The sequence below is a fragment of the Brassica napus genome, chromosome A1 (assembly GCF_020379485.1).
Source record: "Brassica napus cultivar Da-Ae chromosome A1, Da-Ae, whole genome shotgun sequence".
In the NCBI taxonomy this organism is placed as follows: domain Eukaryota; kingdom Viridiplantae; phylum Streptophyta; class Magnoliopsida; order Brassicales; family Brassicaceae; genus Brassica; species Brassica napus.
In genome coordinates, this window is record NC_063434.1 from 3411572 (window position 1) to 3433246 (window position 21675).

Sequence of the window (21675 nt, forward strand, 5' to 3'; positions counted from 1 at the left end):
CTCACTGAGTGATTGACAGACAACACTGTTTTGATTTATTCATTGACTATTAATCACTGATTAGATTGTACATGCATGCCTCAAAAGAAGCACTAACTATAGACAACATTGAAAGAAAAAAAGAACAGAACCAGCTATGTGTATGGAAAACTGAGATTTATATACCCATTTGCTTCATCCACAAGGACCATTTAATAGCCTCAAGAAACTCATCGTTCCTGCGCAAAGCTGTGACCAAATTGGTGTAAGTAACTTTATCAGGCGTTATCCCACTCACCCTCATCTCTCTCACCAACCCAACAGCTTCTTCAACCATCCCACCTATACCATAAGCCTTTATCAGCGTGTTGTAGCTACACAAGTCAGGACCAAGTCCAGATTCTTTCAGCTCTCTCAGCACATCCGCCACTTCATCGATCCACCCTTGCTCTCCATAGATATTGATCATAATGTTATACGTATAACGATCCGTTTTACCAGCAGAGTTCTTCATCCTCTTCAAGATGCTTCTGAACTTCTCCATCTGTTTGTCTTTCCCATACGCATCCAGCATAGAGTTATAAGCCTCGAGAGACACAGAGAACCCGTCGAACTGCATGTTCCTAATCGCCGTGGACATGTTTTCGAAGTCCCTGTTGTGTCCATACGCGGCTATAACGGTGTTGTAAGAGATCACATCCACAACTCCGTGTCGTTTCGCCAGCAAGAACACCTCGTTGACCTTTTTGAAGCGCTTGGCTTTACCATAAACATCGAGGAGGACGTTGAACGTGACTGTGTTAGGCCTAAACCCGCAGCGAATCATCTCCTCGAAAGTTCTCGAGAGTTCATCAAGAGGAAGAGCACGCGCGCAGCAGTTTATAACGCAGTTGTACATCTCCTGATCCCAATGGATCCCGCTCTTTCGGATCCTGTAGTATAACTCCTCGAGCTTCTCCTGAAGACCACACTTCTGATATATCCTAAGCATATCTCGAAACATGAACACATCAGGAACAATGTCTTTCTGCTCATTCATGATCTTTAACACAGAGCAAGCCTCTTCCAAGGATCCTGCCTTCATGTACATCCGCATAACAATGCTGTATCCAATCCTGTCCAGCACAACTCCAGAGGATTTCATCTTCGAATAAAGCTTCTCCGCTTCACTAAACTCCCCCATCGAAGTGTAGATATCAATCATCGTGGACGTTATATGAAGATTATACTCCATAGTATGATTGTATATCTTCACAGCATCGTCAAGCCGACCAGATTCTTTGCAAGAGCAAATCAAGAGATGGTACAAGTGAGACTCAAACGCCGAGTCTCTCCATTTCTTCTCTCGCAGCAAGGCCAAGCACTCGTCAACCATGCCGTGTTTGATGTAAGCCATAGCTAGAATCGAGAAAGAAGTCTGGTTTGAACGGATATGGTTATGGAAAGAGCCTTTGAGAACGTAAGGGACCGCATCAATCTTCCCAGCCTTCTCATAAGCCTGCAGAACGATGCCGAGGATGGAAGGATATTGGCATCCGGTACTGACCATATCTTCAATAGTCTTGACAGCACCTTCGTTGTCTCCATACTTAGCCTGGAGATTGATCAAAGTAAAGAGATTTGATGAGTTTGGTTTATACCCCAACCTCTTCATCTCTTGATAGTAACGTTTAGCTTGTTCATAACTGTCAGCACGGCCCCAACCTTCGACCATCGACCTGTAAGTAGTCTCATCTGGCTTCATCCCAAGATCAAAGAAGCGGCGGAACAAACTCTCCGCAGCTTCCATTTTGGAAACCTTACCATAACCAGTGATGAGAGTATTGTACGCAATGACATTAGGAGCAAAGCCTCCTGATGCTTCCATAGAGATCAACACAGACTCAGCTTGCTCCATCTTCCCTTGCTGACTATAAGCATTGAGCATCACCAACCAATTCTCTAGCTTCATCCTCACTCTATCCTCTTTCATCAACTCTATAACTTCCTCTGCTTTACCGTACAGTCTCAAACGAGTGTAGATAGTTATCATCGCTGAGTAAGCAGACTCACAGACAATCCCAAACATCCTCATATGAGAGAATGCGAACTCAGCTTCGTCCACGTTCCAGTTCTTTTGGTAAAGACCCATGAGCATACCTATTGTAGCCACGTTTGGTCGAACACCTAACTCCAACATCATATGAAACCACTTTGAAGTTAGCTTCACGTTCCCTTTTTTAGAACAGGCGTATATAACAGTGTTGAAGACTTGAAAGCTCTTCTGCAAGCTCTGAGATCCACAGAGCTCTTTGATGAGATCCTCGGCTCGGTCCCATTCTTCTCTCCTCGCTAAAACTCTGAGAATCAAACTGTAAGCTCCAGTGTTACCTTCTAACTTGCGTTTACATCTCATCCAGTCAAAGAACTTGAGGGCATTAGTGTCACTGCAACTCTCAAGATGTTTCAGTATAGCGTTGTAATGGTCTAAACTCAAACCTGGCTTTAAAGCAGAGTAGTTAACATCGTTGTTCACAAACAAACCCTCAATCTCAAGGTCAAGATCATTGCTTTCTCCTCTTCTGAAGGTGAACTTTCGAGCTACGTCTTTCTTTATCCCTCTGTTTCCACCTTTCAATTTAGAACTCCAGCTTCTCCCACCACCACTAGGAGAATCAGAATGAGAATCAATGGCGTTGTCAGCCTCGGTATCGAGACGGGCGACTCTAATTTTACTGACATTGATCGGAGAACCGATGATGAAGGTTCTAGAGGCGGAAAGATGAAACCTTTTTGAGTCGAAAGGGTCCAATGGAATGGACAGTCTCAACGAACCCATCGGAGCTTGCTCTACTGAAACATCTGCAATGAAGTCGAAAACAGAGTGTTTCAAGTTCTTCTGGTGTTGAAAGATTCAATCTTTAGGATTTAACGGAACGATTCTGGAGAGGATAGAAGAAGCAGAAGAGGACGAGCAATCTCTACCAGATTTTAATTAACCGGAGATCAAACCGGTTCAAATCCGGTCTGACCAACTTCTCTTTTATGATAACAGAGAAATGACCTCAGACAACAGTGGAAACTAATTTTCAAGAATTCGATAGGCTTATGATTATGTGTTTTATAGATGATTATTGTTTAAGCGGGTGTATAGACCAATTTTTTTTGAATACTTAAACCGATTGATCTCTAGCTAAGAGGTTCAGACATGAGTTGAGAACCCAACCAAAGAAAAAGAAAGAGACTACTGAGGTGAGAGGTTTATTACACAAGAGAATAAACAGTGCAGAGCAAAGAAGCATTAAAGCACTGATGCAAGTCAGTTCAATTTCTATTTCTTATACCAAATATTATACTCTTTAACAAGTTCTTACATACTTTTCATAAACACAAAATGTGTTTTCTTGAATTATGTATGGACTGGGAAATGGATGGTATGACTTACTCATAAAATGGTACAAACTTAATAGAATCCAACATAAACATGTTTTAATCATATCAAAACTCAACATGAGTCAGTGGAGTTCCAGATATAAAAGCCTTGAAGAGCGCAAGAGCCTCCTTTGGTCTGTGCAAAGCAACTTCATGCCCTGATCCTCTCACAATCACAAAGTTTAGACCAGCATACTGCTGACTCCACCCTCCCACCTGTTTCAAATCATCATGACTAAATTTTCAAAACAATGAGAAGAAAATGATTCTCACTTTTATCAGTTGAGTTTGTTTGTTAATTACCTGTCCGTCTATGTACCAAGGACCATAGGGACTAGTTGTTTATAGCTGCCGGGCTACGGATTTGGGTTTTCAGGTCTTTTCTCTATATATATCTTTTCTTCAAGTTTTGTGGCGTTTTTGGTGGTTTAAAAAAGTTTTGTTTCTGTGGTGTAACAGTGGAGATGCAGATGCTATTGTACCAGTCACATCAACCCGGTACAGCATAAATGCTCTAAACCTTAGAGCAACATTATCGCGCGTCCTTGGGCTCGTCCTTAGGCTTTTTGGGCTTAAAAAAAAAAGAAAAATAATGGAGAAAATGAAGGACGGGCCTTAATACGGGACGTCTCATTTCGGTCCTTTACTTGCCAGCTGGCATTTTTTGTGGACGGGTCGAAATTGTCTAGGGTTTGTCTCAACATTGTTTTTCCATTTCACCCTCTTCCTCTCCCGATTCAGTCTCGAAGGCGACGCAGTTGAAGAAGATTCTTCCGACGATTTGTCACCGCAAACGAGATCCTCTCGGTTAGTTCGCAAGACGAGACTGATCTGTTGTCTCCACGGTGGACATCCTTCAATTCTCCCCCGTTTTCGAACCAAAAGGTATGCGTTCCTCTTCCATTCATGATCCGTGGCATGTCAATTGAGATGATATGATCCGTAATCCGTTTGATTATGGTTTATTATTGTTAATCTTGTTTATGGATTCGGTTGTCTCAGTCCATAGGACTTTGTATTGTGTCTGGATTCGGTAGGAGAGTGTTATGGTTGATATTTGTTGTTAATCTTTGATTATTAGTTCATCTGCATTTCGAAATCGGTTCAAATTTGGTCTGTTTTTAGTTGCGCATTTTGTTGTTCTGTATTGATTTAAGTAGCTTTAATATTGCCTAGTCTCCGAAGTTGTGATTGTTTTGAAAAATGAGTGTCGAAACTTGGTAGTGTGTTCATGTTTTGTTGGTAATGTTGTTGTTATGAATTAATGCTTTGATGGTGTATGGTATGGACAAACATGAGTTGATAGGTTGTAGTTCGATTTTGTAGTAACTATATTGGTTTTTAGTTATGTTTTGCGGTCTATTATTGCTTGTTACAGTTGCTCCTGATCAGGCATCGTAGTTTAGAACGAAAATTGATTGTATTGTAAATGAGAGTGTGATAGCTTTGTAGTTCAAGTACAGTATTAAGTTGTGATTAGACTTTGGTAGATGATGGTTAGGTGGTTGATAGTTATTGCTTTTTAGGTCTTTTATGGTAGCTCTTAATTTCTCTTTAAAACCAAAGCGTGTTATTACTCTCCTCAAAGCTCATCCTTCAGCTTTATTTGGAAATCTCTTTGCTCTATCTTTCTTTGTATGGATTCCAGAAATCAAAGTAGCCAGTACTCTGGCTACATTGGCCTTCTTACGAGTCAACAACAATATGTTGTTCAGGAAAACATTCCTCCTGAAAGTTTTCCTTATAGTGTGAACATTGGAGGCTCTGATATACCTCCTTTCAGTTCGCAGCAAGCTCAGACTCCATCCCAACCTGATGCGACACCAGTGGAGCGTGTGGTGAGAAAGAAATGGACTCCTCATGATGACGAAGTTCTCATCAGTGCCTGGCTCAACACATCAAAGGATGCTGTTATTGGGAATGAACAGAAGTCCGGGACATTCTGGAAACGCGTAGGAGAGTACTTCGCAGGTGCGACAGAGGCTGGTGAGAAGACAGAGCATGTCCACTGTAAGCAAAGGTGGCACAAAATAAATGATCATACCAACAAGTTTTGTGCCGCTTTTGCCGCAGCAGAGAGACAAGTTACGAGCGGTCAGAGTGACAATGACGTTCTAAAGGTGGCTCACGAGATCTTCTACGCTAATAACTCCACCAAGTTTACCCTTGAGCATGCGTGGTGTGTCTTGAGGTATGAACAGAAGTGGATTAACCTGAACCCTCCTAAAGCTGCTGTCAGTGCAAAGAGAAAGACTGGTGAGGACGCTGCCGAACCATCAAGTACCAACGTTGGTGAGGGAGAGATAAGGCCTGAAGGTGTAAAGGCTGCAAAAGCCGGAAGGAATAGTACTCAAGGAAAGGCAGTTGAGAACTATAGGACCATGTGGGAGCTCAAGATGGAAGATTTGGCAAAGAAGGAGAAACTCTCGAAGCTTGCTGTACTAGACAGTCTCCTTACTAGAAAGGAGCCTCTTAGTGAGCGTGAAGAATCTGCCAAGAATAAACTCCTTGATGAGTTGTTCTAATATCTTAAAAAAAAACAATGTTTGTTTTCTGTGGTTGTGTTGCGTCTAAGATAATCCTATTGTTTCTTTTGCGTTGAGTTTATTTTATAATGTTCTTTGATGTCTATGTTCTGTGATGTTATGTAATGGGAACAAGTCTTGTCTAATATAATGCTTCTTTATTTGATTCTGTTGCGTTGAGTTATGTATTAAGTTAATGCCTCTTTCTGTTGCCATGAGTTATGTTTCATTAAGTAAAAACTTATGTTTGTTTGCAGGTTACAGAAGAAATGGGGCTGGATTATAGCTACACACAGCCTTCAGAGTCGGAGGACTATGGTGAGAACTCAGCAGCCAGTGGATACAGCGAAACAGAATTCGATATCATGCTGGACCAAGCTGAGATTGATGCCGCGCGGGTTGTGTACCCTCCGCAGCCAGAGGTTGAGTATGGCTTCCCGAAGGAATGCTATTGTGGTGGCCAACCGGTTGTAGAGACGTCTTATACAAGAACTGATCCTGGGAGAAGGTTTTACACCTGTGAGAACAGGGATGACGGAGATTGCCATGTCTGGAAGTGGTGGGACGTCGCGGTGATGGAGGAGATGAGAGCTATGTGTACAGAGTGTGGCCTGCTGACTCAAAAGGTAGATTCTCTATCATTTGTTACTGACTCCGAGTCACATCTTAACCGAGTGAAAGAGCTACATGATGAGACTGAGGAGAAGCTCGCTAAGCTTGAGAAGAAAATAACTAGGTTGGGAAAAAGGGATGAATTCGTTGTAGGGGTTATGGGTTTTCTATTAGTGATCATAGCCATTGTACTCATGGTCAAGTAGCCTTATGTTGCAGCAGGGTCGTCACGTTGTTTCAGTTGTTTATGTTTGGTGCAGCATTGTCTAAACTTATGACTTATGTTTCTGTTGTTTAAACTTCAACTAGAACTTGTACTTCTTATGTAATATTTTTATGTATAATATGTTTTGTACTTGGTATGCAAGTTGGTACATCAAATAATTCACGAGTGTTTTTAACATCAAAATCAAAACTAAGTATCACGGGTGTTTCTAAACAAGCAACATTCACGGGATGAATGATTCTAAAAAAATAAGTATCACGGGTGTTTCTTACATCAAAATCAAAACTACACCTCCTTTAACTATATATATGAGATATCTCTTCTCATTTCAGCAACACAAATCATCCCTCTCTTTTTATTTTCAAATCATCCCTCTCTCATTTCAAATGGCCTCATCTTCTCATTATCATTACCACCAAGATAATGATGATGATATTGATCTTGATACCCCATTTGAAGAATTTTTTAACAACTATGCTCCTATTCCAGAACCAAAAGAGCGAAAAAAACGTATTTTTATCGAGAGACACCGGGAGGAAGGCCACAAGCAATTGTGGAATGATTATTTTTCTGAAACTCCGACGTACTCGAGCAATTTATTCCGGCAACGGTTTCGAATGAATAAATCACTGTTCAATCGTATTGTGCATCGTCTCTCCACCGAAGTAGAATATTTTCATCAAACACAAGATGCACTCGGACGGTCAAGTCTATCACCTCTACAAAAATGTACCGCAGCAATTCGTCAATTGGCATATGGAAGTGGAGCTGACACGGTTGATGAATATGTCCGACTTGCCGAAACAACAGCGCGAAAATGTTTGCACGAATTTACCGCCGGAATAATCCTCCTATTTGGCGAAGAATACCTAAGGCGTCCCACCCCGGAGGATCTGGCCAGATTACTCCATATCGGCGAACAACGTGGATTTCCAGGGATGATTGGAAGCATCGACTGTATGCATTGGGAGTGGAAGAATTGTCCCACCGCTTGGAAAGGAATGTATTCACGAGGAACAGACAAACCAACAATTGTCTTGGAGGCGGTGGCTTCCTATGACCTATGGATATGGCACGCTTTTTTTGGAGCTCCAGGTACTATGAACGATCTTAATATTCTTGATCGATCACCTGTTTTTGATGACATTATTAACGGAATAGCACCAGAAGTAAAGTTTAATGTCAACGGAACGGAGTACGGTATGGCTTATTATCTTACTGATGGTATTTATCCGAAATGGGCGACTTTTATTCAATCTATCAGACTACCACAAGGTCCGAAGAATTCATTATTCGCTCAAACCCAAGAAGCTGTTCGAAAAGATGTTGAACGTGCCTTTGGAGTCCTGCAAGCTAGATTTGCCGTTGTCAAAAATCCATCTAAGTTATGGGATAAAGACAAAATATCAAATATTATGAGAGCTTGTATAATACTCCATAATATGATTGTCGAAGATGAACGAGCATCATTCACTCAGTTTAACGCTTTTGAATTTCAAGAAAGAGAAGATGAGGATTCATTTTCCATCAATATGCCTTCACAACTCGGCAATACAATGGATCGTCGAACAAGTCTACGGAATAGACAAACCCATCAACACTTAAAAAATGATTTGATTGAAAATATATGGACTAAATTTGGACATCTTCCAAATAACATATAAATTCTAAATTTATATGAATTGAATAAATTGTTTGTTTTGTTTTATTTTTTGTTTTTGTATGATTTTCTGTTTTTTTTTTATTAAAAAATATGTGTAATATTCTATGAAATGAATAAAATGTTTGTCTATTTCATATTTTAAAATTTTAAAACGTTATTTGTTTTATCCTTAACACATTAATTCTATGTTGCTATGTAGTAAAATAAATAATTTATGTAGCTAAGGACAAATTATAGTCCCACCAATAATCATCATATTTAGCAAAGTCCCATAACAATGTCCTAACCATAACAATATTAATATAAAATTCTAAGACTCAACTAAAAGTCCTTGCAATAATGTTGCTCTAAGCTCGTGGTAAATGTCTAGAACCGAGGAAGGACTATCTTTCCAGTGTTCACCCACGACTTTACTGCAAAATCGAAAAAGCTGTTCCTATCAGAACTGTTACAAAGCCTTAGGCTTTTTTTTTGTAGGCTCATTAGTCATTACCTGCAAGTATCCCATTTGGATGGTGCGACTTTTGGTGGGACATGGAGGGCTTTTTGAACCTTTGGAAGATTGAAATACACTTTGGAGTGTTTCTTCGTGCAAGGATCATACACGCGGCTAAGATCACTTACAAATGGTCTTTTTTTATTTAGCAACATACTTGACTGGGAAGAATTTGTAACAACACAGGCCGGTGTAAAGACACTGTAACGGTCTATGTTACCCATTTCCTTGTCGGCTATCTTTAGAACCTTTTTACACGCTTCAGTGGCGTAAATAAATGGTATCATAAATGGTTCCGAACCACACTTAAGTTTCAGTAAGGTGTATGTTTGGTCGGAGATAAACCCCAACGACCACATATATTGGAAAAGACCGAGCCTATCCTGGATATCATCCATAAGCCCATTTCCTACCTTTAAAACAAACAATTATCAAAAACATTAATTTAAACCTTCTCGACTGATAAGCACACATGGATAGATAATGAGGATAGGCTCACCATGTAACCTTTCAGATTAATAGTGTTTTCACCAGAAGCTTGGTTATGTTTTACAATGGCTTGACTCAGCTGAGGAATGTAATGCCCTAATAACAAGCCAAAGATGTTTTTTTTTTGGACAAAGCGAGAGAAGATCTTAAGACAAAAATATTATAGGATTATTATAAAGTAAGGCAAGCTTCTAAGTAGTTACCTGCATAGCTCTCCCCAACTATATAAAACTCTCTTCCTTTGTATTCCGGATATCGCTCAACCCACTTCAGTAAAAATGTTAGTGAGTCTTGTGCTGCGCAAATGATAACACCTCAACTATAAACCCCATCCACCAACAAAGAGTATCGAAGAAGACAATGAGATTAAGGTAGCTAAAAAAATTAATTACCAGTTCTCTTATCACCATTTGTAAGCAAATCAGACGAGGTGTTTGAGTATGAATAACCAACTCCAACCGGTGCATCAAGGAACAAAATATTCGCAGCTGCGCAAACAAGTTGCACCAAAAGTTTTAAGCTTTATTGGAATCATAGCTCTCTAAGAGATCTAAGTAAATTATAGGAGAGATATGTTAATCAACTTATTATCAATTGTTTTTAGGTTGAAAACACATCTAACTTAGTATATTACTTAGGATCTCTTCCACCTACGGATGTAGGAGACTTTGTATCCAATATTGCAAACATAATGTGCACATCTCTCCTTTCGATTTTACCTTGGTTCCAAGAATGTTGATTAAGGTAAAGAGTCTTCCCATCAGACTTAATGTGAAAGGGCCCTATCTCTTCTGCTTCGCCAAATCCAACCGATGAACATCCTGGTCCTGTTAAGAGAGATAGTAAAAAAAGAACTCCATCTCAGACCAAGAAGAATCAAGATTCAAGATTAAAAATCCAAGCACGTGTATCATTACTATAAGGGGAAATAAAATCACGTGTATCATACTAGAAGCAATAATAAAATCATAAGTAATCAAATCCAAACCAAAGTAGCTACAAAACAGTAAAAATCAATGATCCATATCATATAACAATAGCGCATAGTGCTCGAAACATGTTTAATGAGCCAGAGAAAGTCTTAGGGGGGTTTCTGTTACCTCCATTGAGCCAGAGAACGAGAGGCTTATACGCAGGATCTTCAGCAGCTTCAAAGAGCCAGTAGAAGAGCGCTCTTCCCATTTTCTCATTAGTCGTAACGAACCCAGAATAGTGAGCAAAGTTAACATTGAAATTTTGACCAGGCAACTGCGAGACCTTGTCCTGTTCTTTCTGAGACAAGATGGCTTCACAGTTACATAAATGGGCAATCGCTAGAATAGCGTAGACGAAACAAGACCTTCTGGTTTTAGCCATTGTTGTTTGGTATGTTGACACCAGAGAGCTAACGAAGATCATTTAAAGACTGAAGACTAGAACGCATAAAGGGCGATCACGTCACAAGCTTACTCAGCTAATTCAAAAGAATCTGGCTTTTTTAAAATATATTGAATCATTTACTAAATAAGCAAATCCAAAAAAATCTGACCTTTTTAAAATATATTGAAGCATTTACCAAATAAGCTAATCCAAAAGAATCTGGACTTTTTTTTATATTGAATAGTTTACTAATAAGACATTTTTGAGTTTTGACTTCTTGTGATGGTAAAAAGAAATATTGTCCTCTAAAAACCACACAAGTTTGATTTAGTTTTCTCTAATGTATTAGTTAGAAAAGTAAAAATAAAGCCATATGTAATCAGATTATCTAATGGCTTTTAAGAAAAAAGTCATTAAAAAGATTTGGGGCTCCTACGTAAATTGGTAGCTTATAAATAAAAATATGTCTATAAGATCAACAACCAAAGCGAGAATAAAGAATGAAAAAGGGTTCAAATAATCTTTAGCATCGACATCTTCCTTCTAAGTCCTCTGGCTCTAGCTCTAGTGTGTTGAGCTCCTCTGCCACGGTGTGAAGATGGCCCATGGTGAAACACATGTGACTCCATTTGTTGCGTTTGGAGTAAGCCGTTGTTGGTTGGAGTAACTCAGATCTACACCATATGAACTTGACTGTCCACCTTGTAGTATATTTGATATTTGACCATGAAAATACTGCTGTAGGTTCATCATTAGGTATGCAGTTATCATCCTCAGAGCTAGATTAGAGATTATACCCATTTGGTTCGGCTGATTAGACATCAATGGTTGGTGATGCATTCCAAAAGGTTGATGGTTCTCCAACGTAAGACCTTTGAGCTTGAACTTGATGGCCAAGAGATTGCATACCACCGGAATGATGTTGCATGTACCTAACTTGTATTTCTTCTGACATCGCTGGAGCTGGAATATGAGTTAGTCTTGGAGTATTGCCCATCCGGATCTGCTAAGTGTATGCATCTCCTATGGAATCAAGATAATGTCTGACACTAGTAGAAGCTTTGGTTTGGTTAATCCATGCATTACAGTTAAATGTGATTCTTGAACCCAACTTTTAATACAAAGCATAGATCATCACTCAAGAACATCAGTTATACTTTCTTGAACACAAATTGATCCAACTAGAAACATGAATGTACCAAATTAGAAAGAACTTACCCCACTATTATCGTCTCCATCCATGGCGACTTGGCGAGAGAGAAAGACGGAGATACAAGAATCTAGCTAGAGACGAGAGATGGTAAATGGTGAAAGAACGTACAAAAGTTGAACCTTACGTTAGCTTTCTCAACGAAAGCAAATCTTTTGAAAGAGATTATGGGGTGTATTCAATCTAAAGTTTGAGGTGATTTGATTTTTAATGAATTTTTAGATGATTGGAATGAACTGGAGAGATTAAGGTGGTTTTTTATTAAACCACTCTAAAATCTTAAATAATAAAGTAGAGTTTTGTCTCTCACTCCTTGCGCCACGTCATCAGGTAGAGGAGGGCAAATTCTGACACGTTTCATCCATTGAAACAATCTGCGTCTGAAACTGTGTCTTGTCTGTAATGGGTTTTCTGTCTCATCTTCCGATTGGTTTTCAATACTTATTATCAGGCCCAGTTTCATCTTGTGGTTGGCCCTGTGAATTATTAGGTTTTTTTTCATCGTCTTCTCACCTTCTCTTTCGTATGTTTGAATCTGATTTCTCCAGTATCCTAGAGCTTCAATCAACTCACGTAACTTAATGTCCTTGAATCTGTGCTTTAACGTGATAAAGCCACTACTCCCACTGTAAAGCATTAACTCGACCTCTTAGCATCCAAAGTAACCGCCTGAAGCTAGCAGTATAAATAATCCCTCTAGCAACGATGAACAGAAAAACCTCACTGAGATCCAGAAGAAAAGTTTGTTCTACTTATCGACGATGGCGAATTTCTTCATCCTCCTTGCTGATTTTAAATTCGGTTGCTGTTCCAACACTTCTGAGGTTCGTTTGCCGATGTTTGGGAGACCAGGAATGTGAGGAAAGGCGATGAACGACTGAGTCTTGACATGCTACTCATTGATGAGCAGGTAAGCACTTCCGTCTCTGATTAAACCTGACGTTAACATCGATTCTGATTTTCTAATCCTCTGATTTTCTCCTTTCAAACAGCCAACGATTATGCAAGGATCTGTTAGTTCGAGTCGCATACCCAAATTCAGGAACCCCTTCAACGAAGGTTCTGTCTACACGCTCAACTGTTTCGATGTAACCCGGACTAACCCCAATTTCCGATTGTCTATGCCCCCCTCTCAATACGGTAAGTTCCAAAAAATTAACAGATCCCGTTAGGCCCAGACCTACTGAACTGTTTCGATTCCGACCACACGACAAGTTACTTGCACTGGCAAGCACCAACAAACAACTTCCTGGTATGTATCTTGAATTTGAGTAGTGTATGTGATTTTTTGATAGCATGTGTTAACATAAACTCATTAAACGTAACAGCTGCAGGAAAAGAAGAGTTTGACAAGTAAGTTCCCTTACTCTAATTAGATAAATGCAACTTGGTCTACTCCTAATGAAATAAAATTTCCTTTTTGTTGACTGTCTTTCCATGCTCATACACTTACATATTGACAAGTAATGGTACAAACTATACAGCGTCTTCGTTAAAGGTGGTTCATGCCCATTGAACCTCTTACCGTTTCTGAGCTTAACCAATTTATTATTGCTACTGACCCTCAGTTGAAGTCTTGTCAATTTAAATTTAAATCCTTTGATATTATTCTTCTGATTTGTGTACTTCTTCTACACTTGACAGATAATTATTTTTTTCTGTACGGCTAGAAATTCAGCAAGATGACGGTTGGTGTTATATTGACTGTGGTGGGTGTTCAAAGAAACTTTCCCAAGAGATATCTTCATTCACATGCCTCGCATGTAATGAAACTAATGTTGCGGCTGCCCTCAAATAAGTAATTTGGATCTGTGTATCTTTCCCCGTAATAGAAGCAAATGCCATATGTTTCCAGACACTAATGTTGTAGTAATATCCTTTCCCTTACAATAGGTACCGGATGATATTTACTGTCTCAGACGACACTGATACAACGGCTTTCCTTGGTTTTGATATGGAGGTAGCTAGACTGCCGAACATTCAGGCTTCTCAGGCTGCACAGATTGTGGTATCACCTATAATCAACCACTAGCTATTAATTTTTACTATTACTTTGCGTAATGATTCATGTATAATTCTGTTAACCGGTTTGCAGGGAATAAGTGTTGATGCTTAGAGGTTGATAGTGAACTACCCCGCTCCCTTTCTGAGAATGTTGGGACTGCCTACACCTTCCTGCTCAGATTAAAGGATTTCAATTTAACTTTAAAGCACCAAACCTTCACATTTCTCGTATTTTCCCGGCGTGAGAGCTTGCACCTATGCTAGCCTTTGTGGTTAATTTTTTGTCTCTTTACCTAATGTGAATTTGCTGATATCTAAAATATTTGATCTCTCCCCATCCTTTGTTGTAAATGTTGATCTCTTTGCCTAATGTAAATTTGCTGCTATCTAAAATATATAACCTCTGTGTTTGTTGCCTTATTAATAGGAAGGTGCACAGGTCCTTGAAGCAGCGAAACCTGAAGTTATGGCATAAGGTTCAGAGCCCAAAGTTGATAACACTTGCAATGTTGGAGACAAGCTATCTACATCTGATGGTTCACTTGCCGGACGTACAGCATCAGAGAAAGAACAAACTGCTTCGGATGAGAATGCTCCTAAGAAAGCACGTTTGGAATGAGTCCACTACTAGGACTTTAACAACCACGTCTTCTCTTTTTTTTTTTTTTAACTCACCACGTCTTCTCTTTATCTAATAATGCATTAGCATCTCTTACTTTTCTTTTAATCTATTTCCCTTTTTTATTAAACTCAGTGTAGTGGTTGTTGTTTCGATTAGTAATAAAGCATCTTTTCAATTTCGTTTAAATCTATTCCTCTTTTTTTTCTAAAAAACCTCAGCGTCTTGGTTGTGGTTCCAATTAGTAATGCAAATCATTTCCAAATAAAACATTAACATCACGTGTATATGTAAAGTCGGTAATCATGCACTCTTGCATATAACATAGAACTTATTAACACTTGCAGTGCTTATAAAGCCGTTTAGGTTACATACTAATGTTAACTTTCAAATGGCAGACAGACTAAATACAGATCTTGCATCACATCTTTTTCCTACACTCTATGTTGTTCAGGACAAGCTATAACCTCCATGATGTTCAAGCATATGTTCTGGTATGTTTTCTTTGTCAATGATATGTGGTTTTGTGTGTCAAAACCCTTTGTCAAACTCTAATCCCTGTAACACAAATTCTCAAAGGCGATGCTAAAAGACGCCACTTGTGACGACCTGATCTCATAAGACCGTAACGATCAGGTGAACCAATGAATCTAATATATTCATTTTGGAAACCGAGTATTAATTTACCATAGTTTTTCCTTTTATATATACAATTTACGCAAGTCCTGAGACGTGCGTGGACATGGTGTCAGAGGCATGCCTACAGTGTATTGAAAAAGACATTCGCTTTAGGCCCCCGATTAATATGAATTTTTTAAGGTCCTAAAATTTAAAATAATTTATAATCTAATGGTTCAGACTTATTTTTTAAAAAACCTTTCTACATAGTAGACTAACTAACCTTCAGAATTCATGTATTTTTTTTCCTATATAACATAATATAGCATAAACTTATATGACATAATATATCATAATTTTATTCTTTTACAGCGTTAGATTTGTGTATTTGGTGAAAGCGATATATCATATTGCAAAATTGTTTTTATAATAGTTGTAATAAGTTTATTTTTAAAATTTGTCTTAGGCCCCTAAGACCCTCGCACGGCATGGTGTAGATGGAAAAGGAAGAATCCATCTCTGACTTACGTTCAAATCTGTCTCTATTCGTTTGTTTTGGCTATGTAACAAAGCTTATATATAAAATAAAAGCAAGAGGATTACGAGGACATTGTTGGAGCCTTGGAGGATGGAAGCGAAGCTGGGAGAAGTGCTTCAAGTGAACATACATGGGGAATTTTTAAGAAAAAAAATCTGTGTCTGCTTCTTCAGATTAACTGATTTTGAATGTTCTTCAATCTAAGTTTCATGTACCTTCAGTGAATTCGGTTTAGCTATGGAAACTGGATTTGTTTTTTGGTTCAATTTTTGTTTTCCGTCACATTTTGTTTTAAACTTGATGAGTAATCCAAAAGTTATCACCTTTGGCCTTTTTAAGTTTAGATTTCGATGGCCCTCGGTTGCAACCAGATATGCGGCGACATATTGGTCTTTTCCTTAACATAAACCAGTCAAAGATGGTGTCGTTACGATTTATTCACTTCTTTGCTTTATTTTCTCTATTTAGCATCAAACACCAGAACTCCATCCGCATTTGAGTGTTTTTTTAAGGCACAATGGTTCGTACAACTAACAAGTGTGTATAAAATGTTGCAGGTAAGCAACCAATATGAGGCTTGCAACAGTTTCTTGGGTTCAACTTCCATGCCAAATGGTCTCTGGCTAATATAGATCAGCCTCTTGGACTACGCTCTAGAAAAAAAGGTTCACCTCCTTTCAGAAAACAGAGCCTCAAAGCATTTAGCTATGGACGTTCCTGATTTCAGCCATGTCACTACACGCCACAACCACACAACATTTTGCCGTCTTTTACACCAAAACTATCACTTCAATGCACACATACAATGACATATCAACTGATGGTTCAAATTAAACGATCAGTCACCCAACATTTTTTTTTCAAATGATCCACATACTACTTAAGATAACTCAAAATCACTCTCTCTTGAATACAAACTTTCTGCCGGGGTGGACTGAACTGTGGTGTTTAAAGTCAACAATCCCGCGCGAAGCGCGGGCAAACCCCTAGTATCACATAAAACAATGAAATTTGAGTTTTCATTTTTTAACTAAAAAAATCTACCCAAACACTCTAAAAGTTCACAGCTTAAAATATATTCAATAACAGTAGATTTCCGAGTACTTTATGAAATGTCAAATTTAATAACAATGGTGGATTTGTCATTTTTGAAATATATGTTTGGTTTGTCATTTTAAACCTAAAACTCTCACTAAATAATAATAATGATGTTGCATCGGTTAATAATAATAATTGCTAACGTGGGTTTGGACCATTTTTAATAAATAAATAAAAAATATCATTCTCTTTGTTTCTTGGGATACAAGTTACAAAATCAATTGAAACAAAAGCTCTAAATTGCACTTTTGACTTCTTGTTTTCAGATTAAACTTGGAAAGTAAAGCGCATTTTGTGATGATAAAAACCAATATTTATACTTTTTGACTTATTGTTTTCAGATTAAGACATTTTTGACAATGGGAACTTTGATTCCATCCATTCTCAAAGCTAAAAATCCAATTTTAGACATCCTTGTCACAGTATTGAAGATATTAAAGAAGACGACTGGTTAGGTTTATTACAGAATAGAATAACACAGGTGCAGAGCCAAGAGTCATTGGGGAGTTTTTTAATACCCTCGATGCGACTTTCATTTACCCAATGTGATACTCACATTACCTACTTTTCCATTTCTCATAAACACAATGTGTTTTCTTGAATGTGGCTCATATATGGTAGAAAGAAACGTAGTAGAGCCTAACATTAAAATGTTTCAAACAAACAAACAGTAGAAGAAGAGGAAGAACCAGCGAAACCAAGACATAAAAAGCTCTTATTTATTCTCTCCCTCTCTTCTTCATTCAATGACTGAGAATCTTCATCAAGCCAGAACTCATCATGAGTCACTAACGAGTTCAGACATCTCGCTCCTGATGCTCTTCTCCGGTGTGGACAACAATGGAGTTCCAGAAATAAAAGCCTTGAAGAGCGCAAGTGCCTCCTTTGGTCTGTGCAAAGGAACTTCATGTCCTGCGCCTCTCACAGTCACAAAGTTTAGACCTGCATACTGCTGAGTCCACCCTCCCACCTGTTTCAAATCATCATGACTAAAGTTTCAAAACAATGAGAAGAAAATGATTCTCACTTTCTCAGTTGAGTTTGTTTGTTAATTACCTGTCCGTCTATGTACCAAGGGCCATAGGGACTAGTTGTACTAAGGTTTAGAGCATCTATGCTGTACCGGGTTGATGTGACTGGTACAACAGCATCTGCATCTCCACTGTTACCACCGAAACAAAACTTTTATTAACCACCAAAACGCCACAAAAACTTGAAGAAAAGATATATAGAGAAAGAGACCTGAAAACCCATATACGAATCCCAGCAGCTATAAGCTCGTGGTAAATGTCTAGAACCGAGGAAGCACAGTCGTTCCAGTTTTCATTCACCACATAACTGCAAAACCATATACATTCGGATCAGGATTGTTACAAAGCCTTAAACCGAGTTCTAAGATAATATGGTAAGGTGAATATTACTTGCAAGTATCCCATTTGGATGGTGCAACTTCTGGTGGGACATGGAGAGCTCTTTGAACCTCTGGAAGATTGAAATACACTTTGGAGTGTTTCTCCGTGCAAGGATCATATTGTTCACTCACACGGCTATTCACCTAAGCAAAAAAAAAAACAAAAGATGACATTACCTCAACACATTCTTGACTTAAGAGGGAATTTAAGATCACTTACTGGTCTTCTCTTTAGGAGCATTCTTGACTGGGAAGCACTTGCAACACAGGCCGGTGTGAAGACACTGTAGTGGTCTATGTTACCCATTTCCTTGTAGGATATCTCCAGAGCGTTATTGCAGGCTTCAGAGGAGTGAATAAAGGGTTCCAAACCACACTGGAGTTTCAGTAAGGTGTATGTTTGGTCGGAGATGAAACCCAACGTCCAAATATACTGGAAAAGACCGAGCTGGTCTTGGCGATCATCCATCAACCCATTTCCTACCTGTAAAACAAACACTCACCAAAGTCTTTATAAACCACATTAATAAATAATCACATAGGGAATGATAATGAGGACATGCTCACCATGTAACCCTTCAGGTTGATTGTGTTTTCGCCAGAAGCTTGGTTATGTCTTACAATGGCTTGGCTCAGCTGAGGAATGTAATGACCTATAACAAGGCAGAGAATATTTTAAGACAAAATGAAAAGACTAATAAGTAAGATGAGCTTTCCAAGTTATTATTACCTGCATAGCTCTCCCCAACTATATAAAACTCTCTTCCTTTGTACTCCGGATATCTCTCAACCCATTTCAGCAGAAATGTAAGCGAGTCTTGTGCTGTGCAAATCATAAAGCCGCAACTATAAACCCCCCACCCACCAACAAAGAGTATCTAAAAAGACAATGAGCTTAAGCAGCTAAGACATTACCAGTTCTCTTATCACCATTGGTAAGCAAATCAGATGAAGTGTTTGAGTATGAAAAACCAACTCCAACAGGTGCATCAAGGAACAATATATTCGCAGCTGCACAAATAAAAGTTGGACCAAAGTTTTAAGCTTTAATAGAATCATATCTATCTCTCTCTCTCTCAAACATAATCTCTCATTTCAATTTTACCTTGGTTCCAAGAATATTGATTAAGGTAAAGAGTCTTCCCATCTGGCTTAATGTGAAATGGTCCTATCTCTTCAGCTTCACCAAATCCAACTGATGAACATCCTGGTCCTGTACAGAGAGATAGTAAATAAACAAAAAACAATCCATCTCAGACCAGGTTGCTATGAAGATCCATTAATTTTGTTTGAAGAATAAGAAAGTGAAAGCTTTTCCATATCAAAGTAGTGTTTAAAATCCTAGAAAAGAAAAATCCCAATTAGATTCCATTTTAGGAATCAGAACAACATAGTTGCCACTCATAGCCTACAAGAATCAACATGAAACCAAAATTGAAAATCACGTGTAACATATCAAAAGCTACAATAAAATAAGAAACAAGCAAATAATTAATCAAATCCTACAAGACATATCTCCAAAAGTAAAAAAAAAAAAATCAAGATCCATATCATATAACAGTAGCTCCTAGCAATCAAAACATGTTTAATGAGTTAAAAATCCATTTAAGTCACTATTGATTAAGCAGGAAATGAGAGGTCTTTAAATAAATAAAATGGAGAAAGCTTAGGGCTTTGTTTTTTATGTAACAAACCTCCATTGAGCCATAGAACAAGAGGCTTAGACGCAGGATCTTCAGCAGCTTCAATTAGCCAGTAGAAGAGGGCTCTTCCCAGCTTCTCATTCGTTGTAACGAATCCAGAATAGTGAGCAAAATTTACATTGAAGTTCTGACCGGGCAACTTGGAGACCTTAGCCTGTTCTTTCTCATATAAGACAGATTCACAGTTGCAGAAATGGGCAATCGCTAGAACAGCGATTGCTAAGAGAGCGTTGACGAAACAAGACTCTCTGGTTTTAGCCATCAATGTTTGGTATGTTCACAGTCCAATGGAGATTTATTTGTGCAATTTAAAGACAGAAGATTAGAAAACATGTGGGAGATGACGTCATAAGCTTACTCGACCAATCCAAAAGATTCGTACTTTTTTTAAAATTTCACTCATCGTGCGCGGTGTGGGTTTGGTCCTAACGAATTTAACGTTCAACGCGGTTGGTCGTAACTGCAAAGGACTCAGAATGGCGTTTTTGGTTTAGCAATTAGCTGTTATTACTTAAAGTTAGATTTTTTGCTGGATGATTGATTAATTACGAAGACCTTATCTGAATTCGTAATTAGAGATTTTTGGAATCTGTTTTGTTGTGTTGTATGTAAACTGCTGTTTTGGTATTAAATATAGCGTTACTGATTGCGTCTGCGTTTGAGATAGTTGCGTATGAGATGCGGAAACTGTATGTGTGGAATAGAAGCAAGTGCCAAAGGGCTTCACGTGTTTTCTTGTATTGGGCCGTTTCTAAGCTACGTCATATTACTCAACTAAACTATTTCTTTCTTACAACATATAAATGAAGCAATAGCTTTTATGTTTCTTTACGTTTTGGCTAAGATAATTAAAAATTAAAGTTATCAAACCATCCATGGGAATCTTGTGCGTCATTTTCAACTTTTACTAAATAATTGAACTCTATAATTGGAACTTTATCTGACGACAGATTTGATAAAGCCTGGAGGGTCCAGCACTATCGGAGCTTGTGGCTGCACGCTCGTTGAATACGTACCAACAAAGCAAATGCTAAAAGAATCCTGCGTTTTTGAACATCATCACAAGATCAAGCTTTAAGACAAGGTATGATACAATCAATATTGTACCTTCAGTTGCATCTCTTTGGGTCTTGAAACCAAGACCAATGTTCTTTCCATACACGATTGCATCCTTTTCATGCCTCTTTCTCTTACCTGGTCTCTTTGAGCTGATAAAAAAGATAGGATCATAATATCATATGCACAAGTGACCGTATATAATCTAATCCGTGTAAGCAAATACAGAGCAACTAATCATGAGACTTTTAACATATATGTATGGGCTTTACGCATAGGCTGTGACCAATCCTTATTTGGGCCTAAAGAAGAACTTCAGAGGGGATAGTTATACTGGGCTTATATATGAAAATAGTGTTTAGTAATTGGGGGTGATTGGTTGGGTTGTAAGGGTAGAAAATTTACTTTAACATTTTGTCTGTAGAATTTTTGATTTAGCTTTAAGTGATGTAGCTTTAAAATTTCTTACAACTAAAAAAATAGTGCTTTAGAAAATAAAATTTTTACAATCATTGTTTGTGTGTTTTTGTTGTAGCTTTAATTTTTTTGGTTGTAACTTTAAAAATTAAGATAAAATATGATTGATAGTATTTAAGGTTGTAGATAAAAATTAAAGCTAAAGTCACTTTTTACAGTCCAACCAATCACCCCCAATAAC

At 38.3% G+C, this 21675-nt stretch overlaps 2 protein-coding genes and 1 long non-coding RNA gene across 7 annotated transcripts; 1 reads left to right on the top strand and 2 right to left on the bottom strand.

Moving 5' to 3' along the window:
* Positions 1-12: 12 nt before the first annotated feature.
* LOC106375459 (pentatricopeptide repeat-containing protein At4g30825, chloroplastic-like) lies at positions 13-3044 on the bottom strand. Its single transcript, XM_013815410.3, has one exon. The coding sequence runs from the start codon at positions 2795-2797 to the stop codon at positions 158-160; it is 2640 nt and encodes an 879-aa protein (XP_013670864.1). The 5' UTR covers positions 2798-3044; the 3' UTR covers positions 13-157.
* A 233-nt stretch (positions 3045-3277) lies between these two features.
* LOC111205375 (serine carboxypeptidase-like 29) lies at positions 3278-20360 on the bottom strand. 4 transcript variants are annotated; one of them, XM_048780865.1, is made up of 10 exons: positions 19953-20257; positions 19364-19471; positions 19174-19269; positions 18989-19081; positions 18826-18911; positions 18479-18742; positions 18269-18402; positions 18090-18185; positions 17904-18009; positions 3278-3606 (listed from the first exon to the last, which is right to left on the bottom strand). In XM_048780865.1, the coding sequence occupies exons 1-10, from the start codon at positions 20221-20223 to the stop codon at positions 3457-3459; spliced, it is 1404 nt and encodes a 467-aa protein (XP_048636822.1). In that variant the 5' UTR covers positions 20224-20257; the 3' UTR covers positions 3278-3456. The 4 variants fall into 4 exon arrangements, with proteins under 4 accessions (XP_048636822.1, XP_048636824.1, XP_048636827.1 ...); XM_022701090.2 differs by lacking the exon at positions 3278-3606 and adding an exon at positions 17397-17817 and having other exon boundaries at positions 19953-20332; XM_048780867.1 differs by lacking the exons at positions 3278-3606; positions 17904-18009; positions 18090-18185; ... (5 more) ...; positions 19364-19471; positions 19953-20257 and adding exons at positions 8496-8829; positions 8910-9325; positions 9412-9497; ... (2 more) ...; positions 10121-10228; positions 10502-10812.
* LOC125609445 lies at positions 12434-14774 on the top strand. 2 transcript variants are annotated; one of them, XR_007339737.1, is made up of 7 exons: positions 12434-12880; positions 12963-13222; positions 13299-13323; positions 13615-13768; positions 13864-13978; positions 14066-14246; positions 14402-14774. It is a non-coding gene; the product is annotated as an uncharacterized LOC125609445 (long non-coding RNA). The 2 variants fall into 2 exon arrangements; XR_007339738.1 differs by having other exon boundaries at positions 12435-12880; positions 13641-13768.
* Positions 20361-21675: the final 1315 nt, after the last annotated feature.

Coding starts and splice junctions, on each gene's coding strand:
- LOC106375459 (XM_013815410.3), bottom strand. CDS start 2,797: ATGGGTTCGTTGAGACTGTCCATTCCATTGGACCCTTTCGACTCAAAA.
- LOC111205375 (XM_022701090.2), bottom strand. CDS start 20,223: ATGGCTAAAACCAGAGAGTCTTGTTTCGTCAACGCTCTCTTAGCAATC. Junction 18,186..18,268: donor TCCAAATGGGATACTTGCAA/GTAATATTCACC, acceptor ATGGTTTTGCAG/TTATGTGGTGAATGAAAACT. Junction 17,818..17,903: donor CTTGGTACATAGACGGACAG/GTAATTAACAAA, acceptor GATTTGAAACAG/GTGGGAGGGTGGACTCAGCA.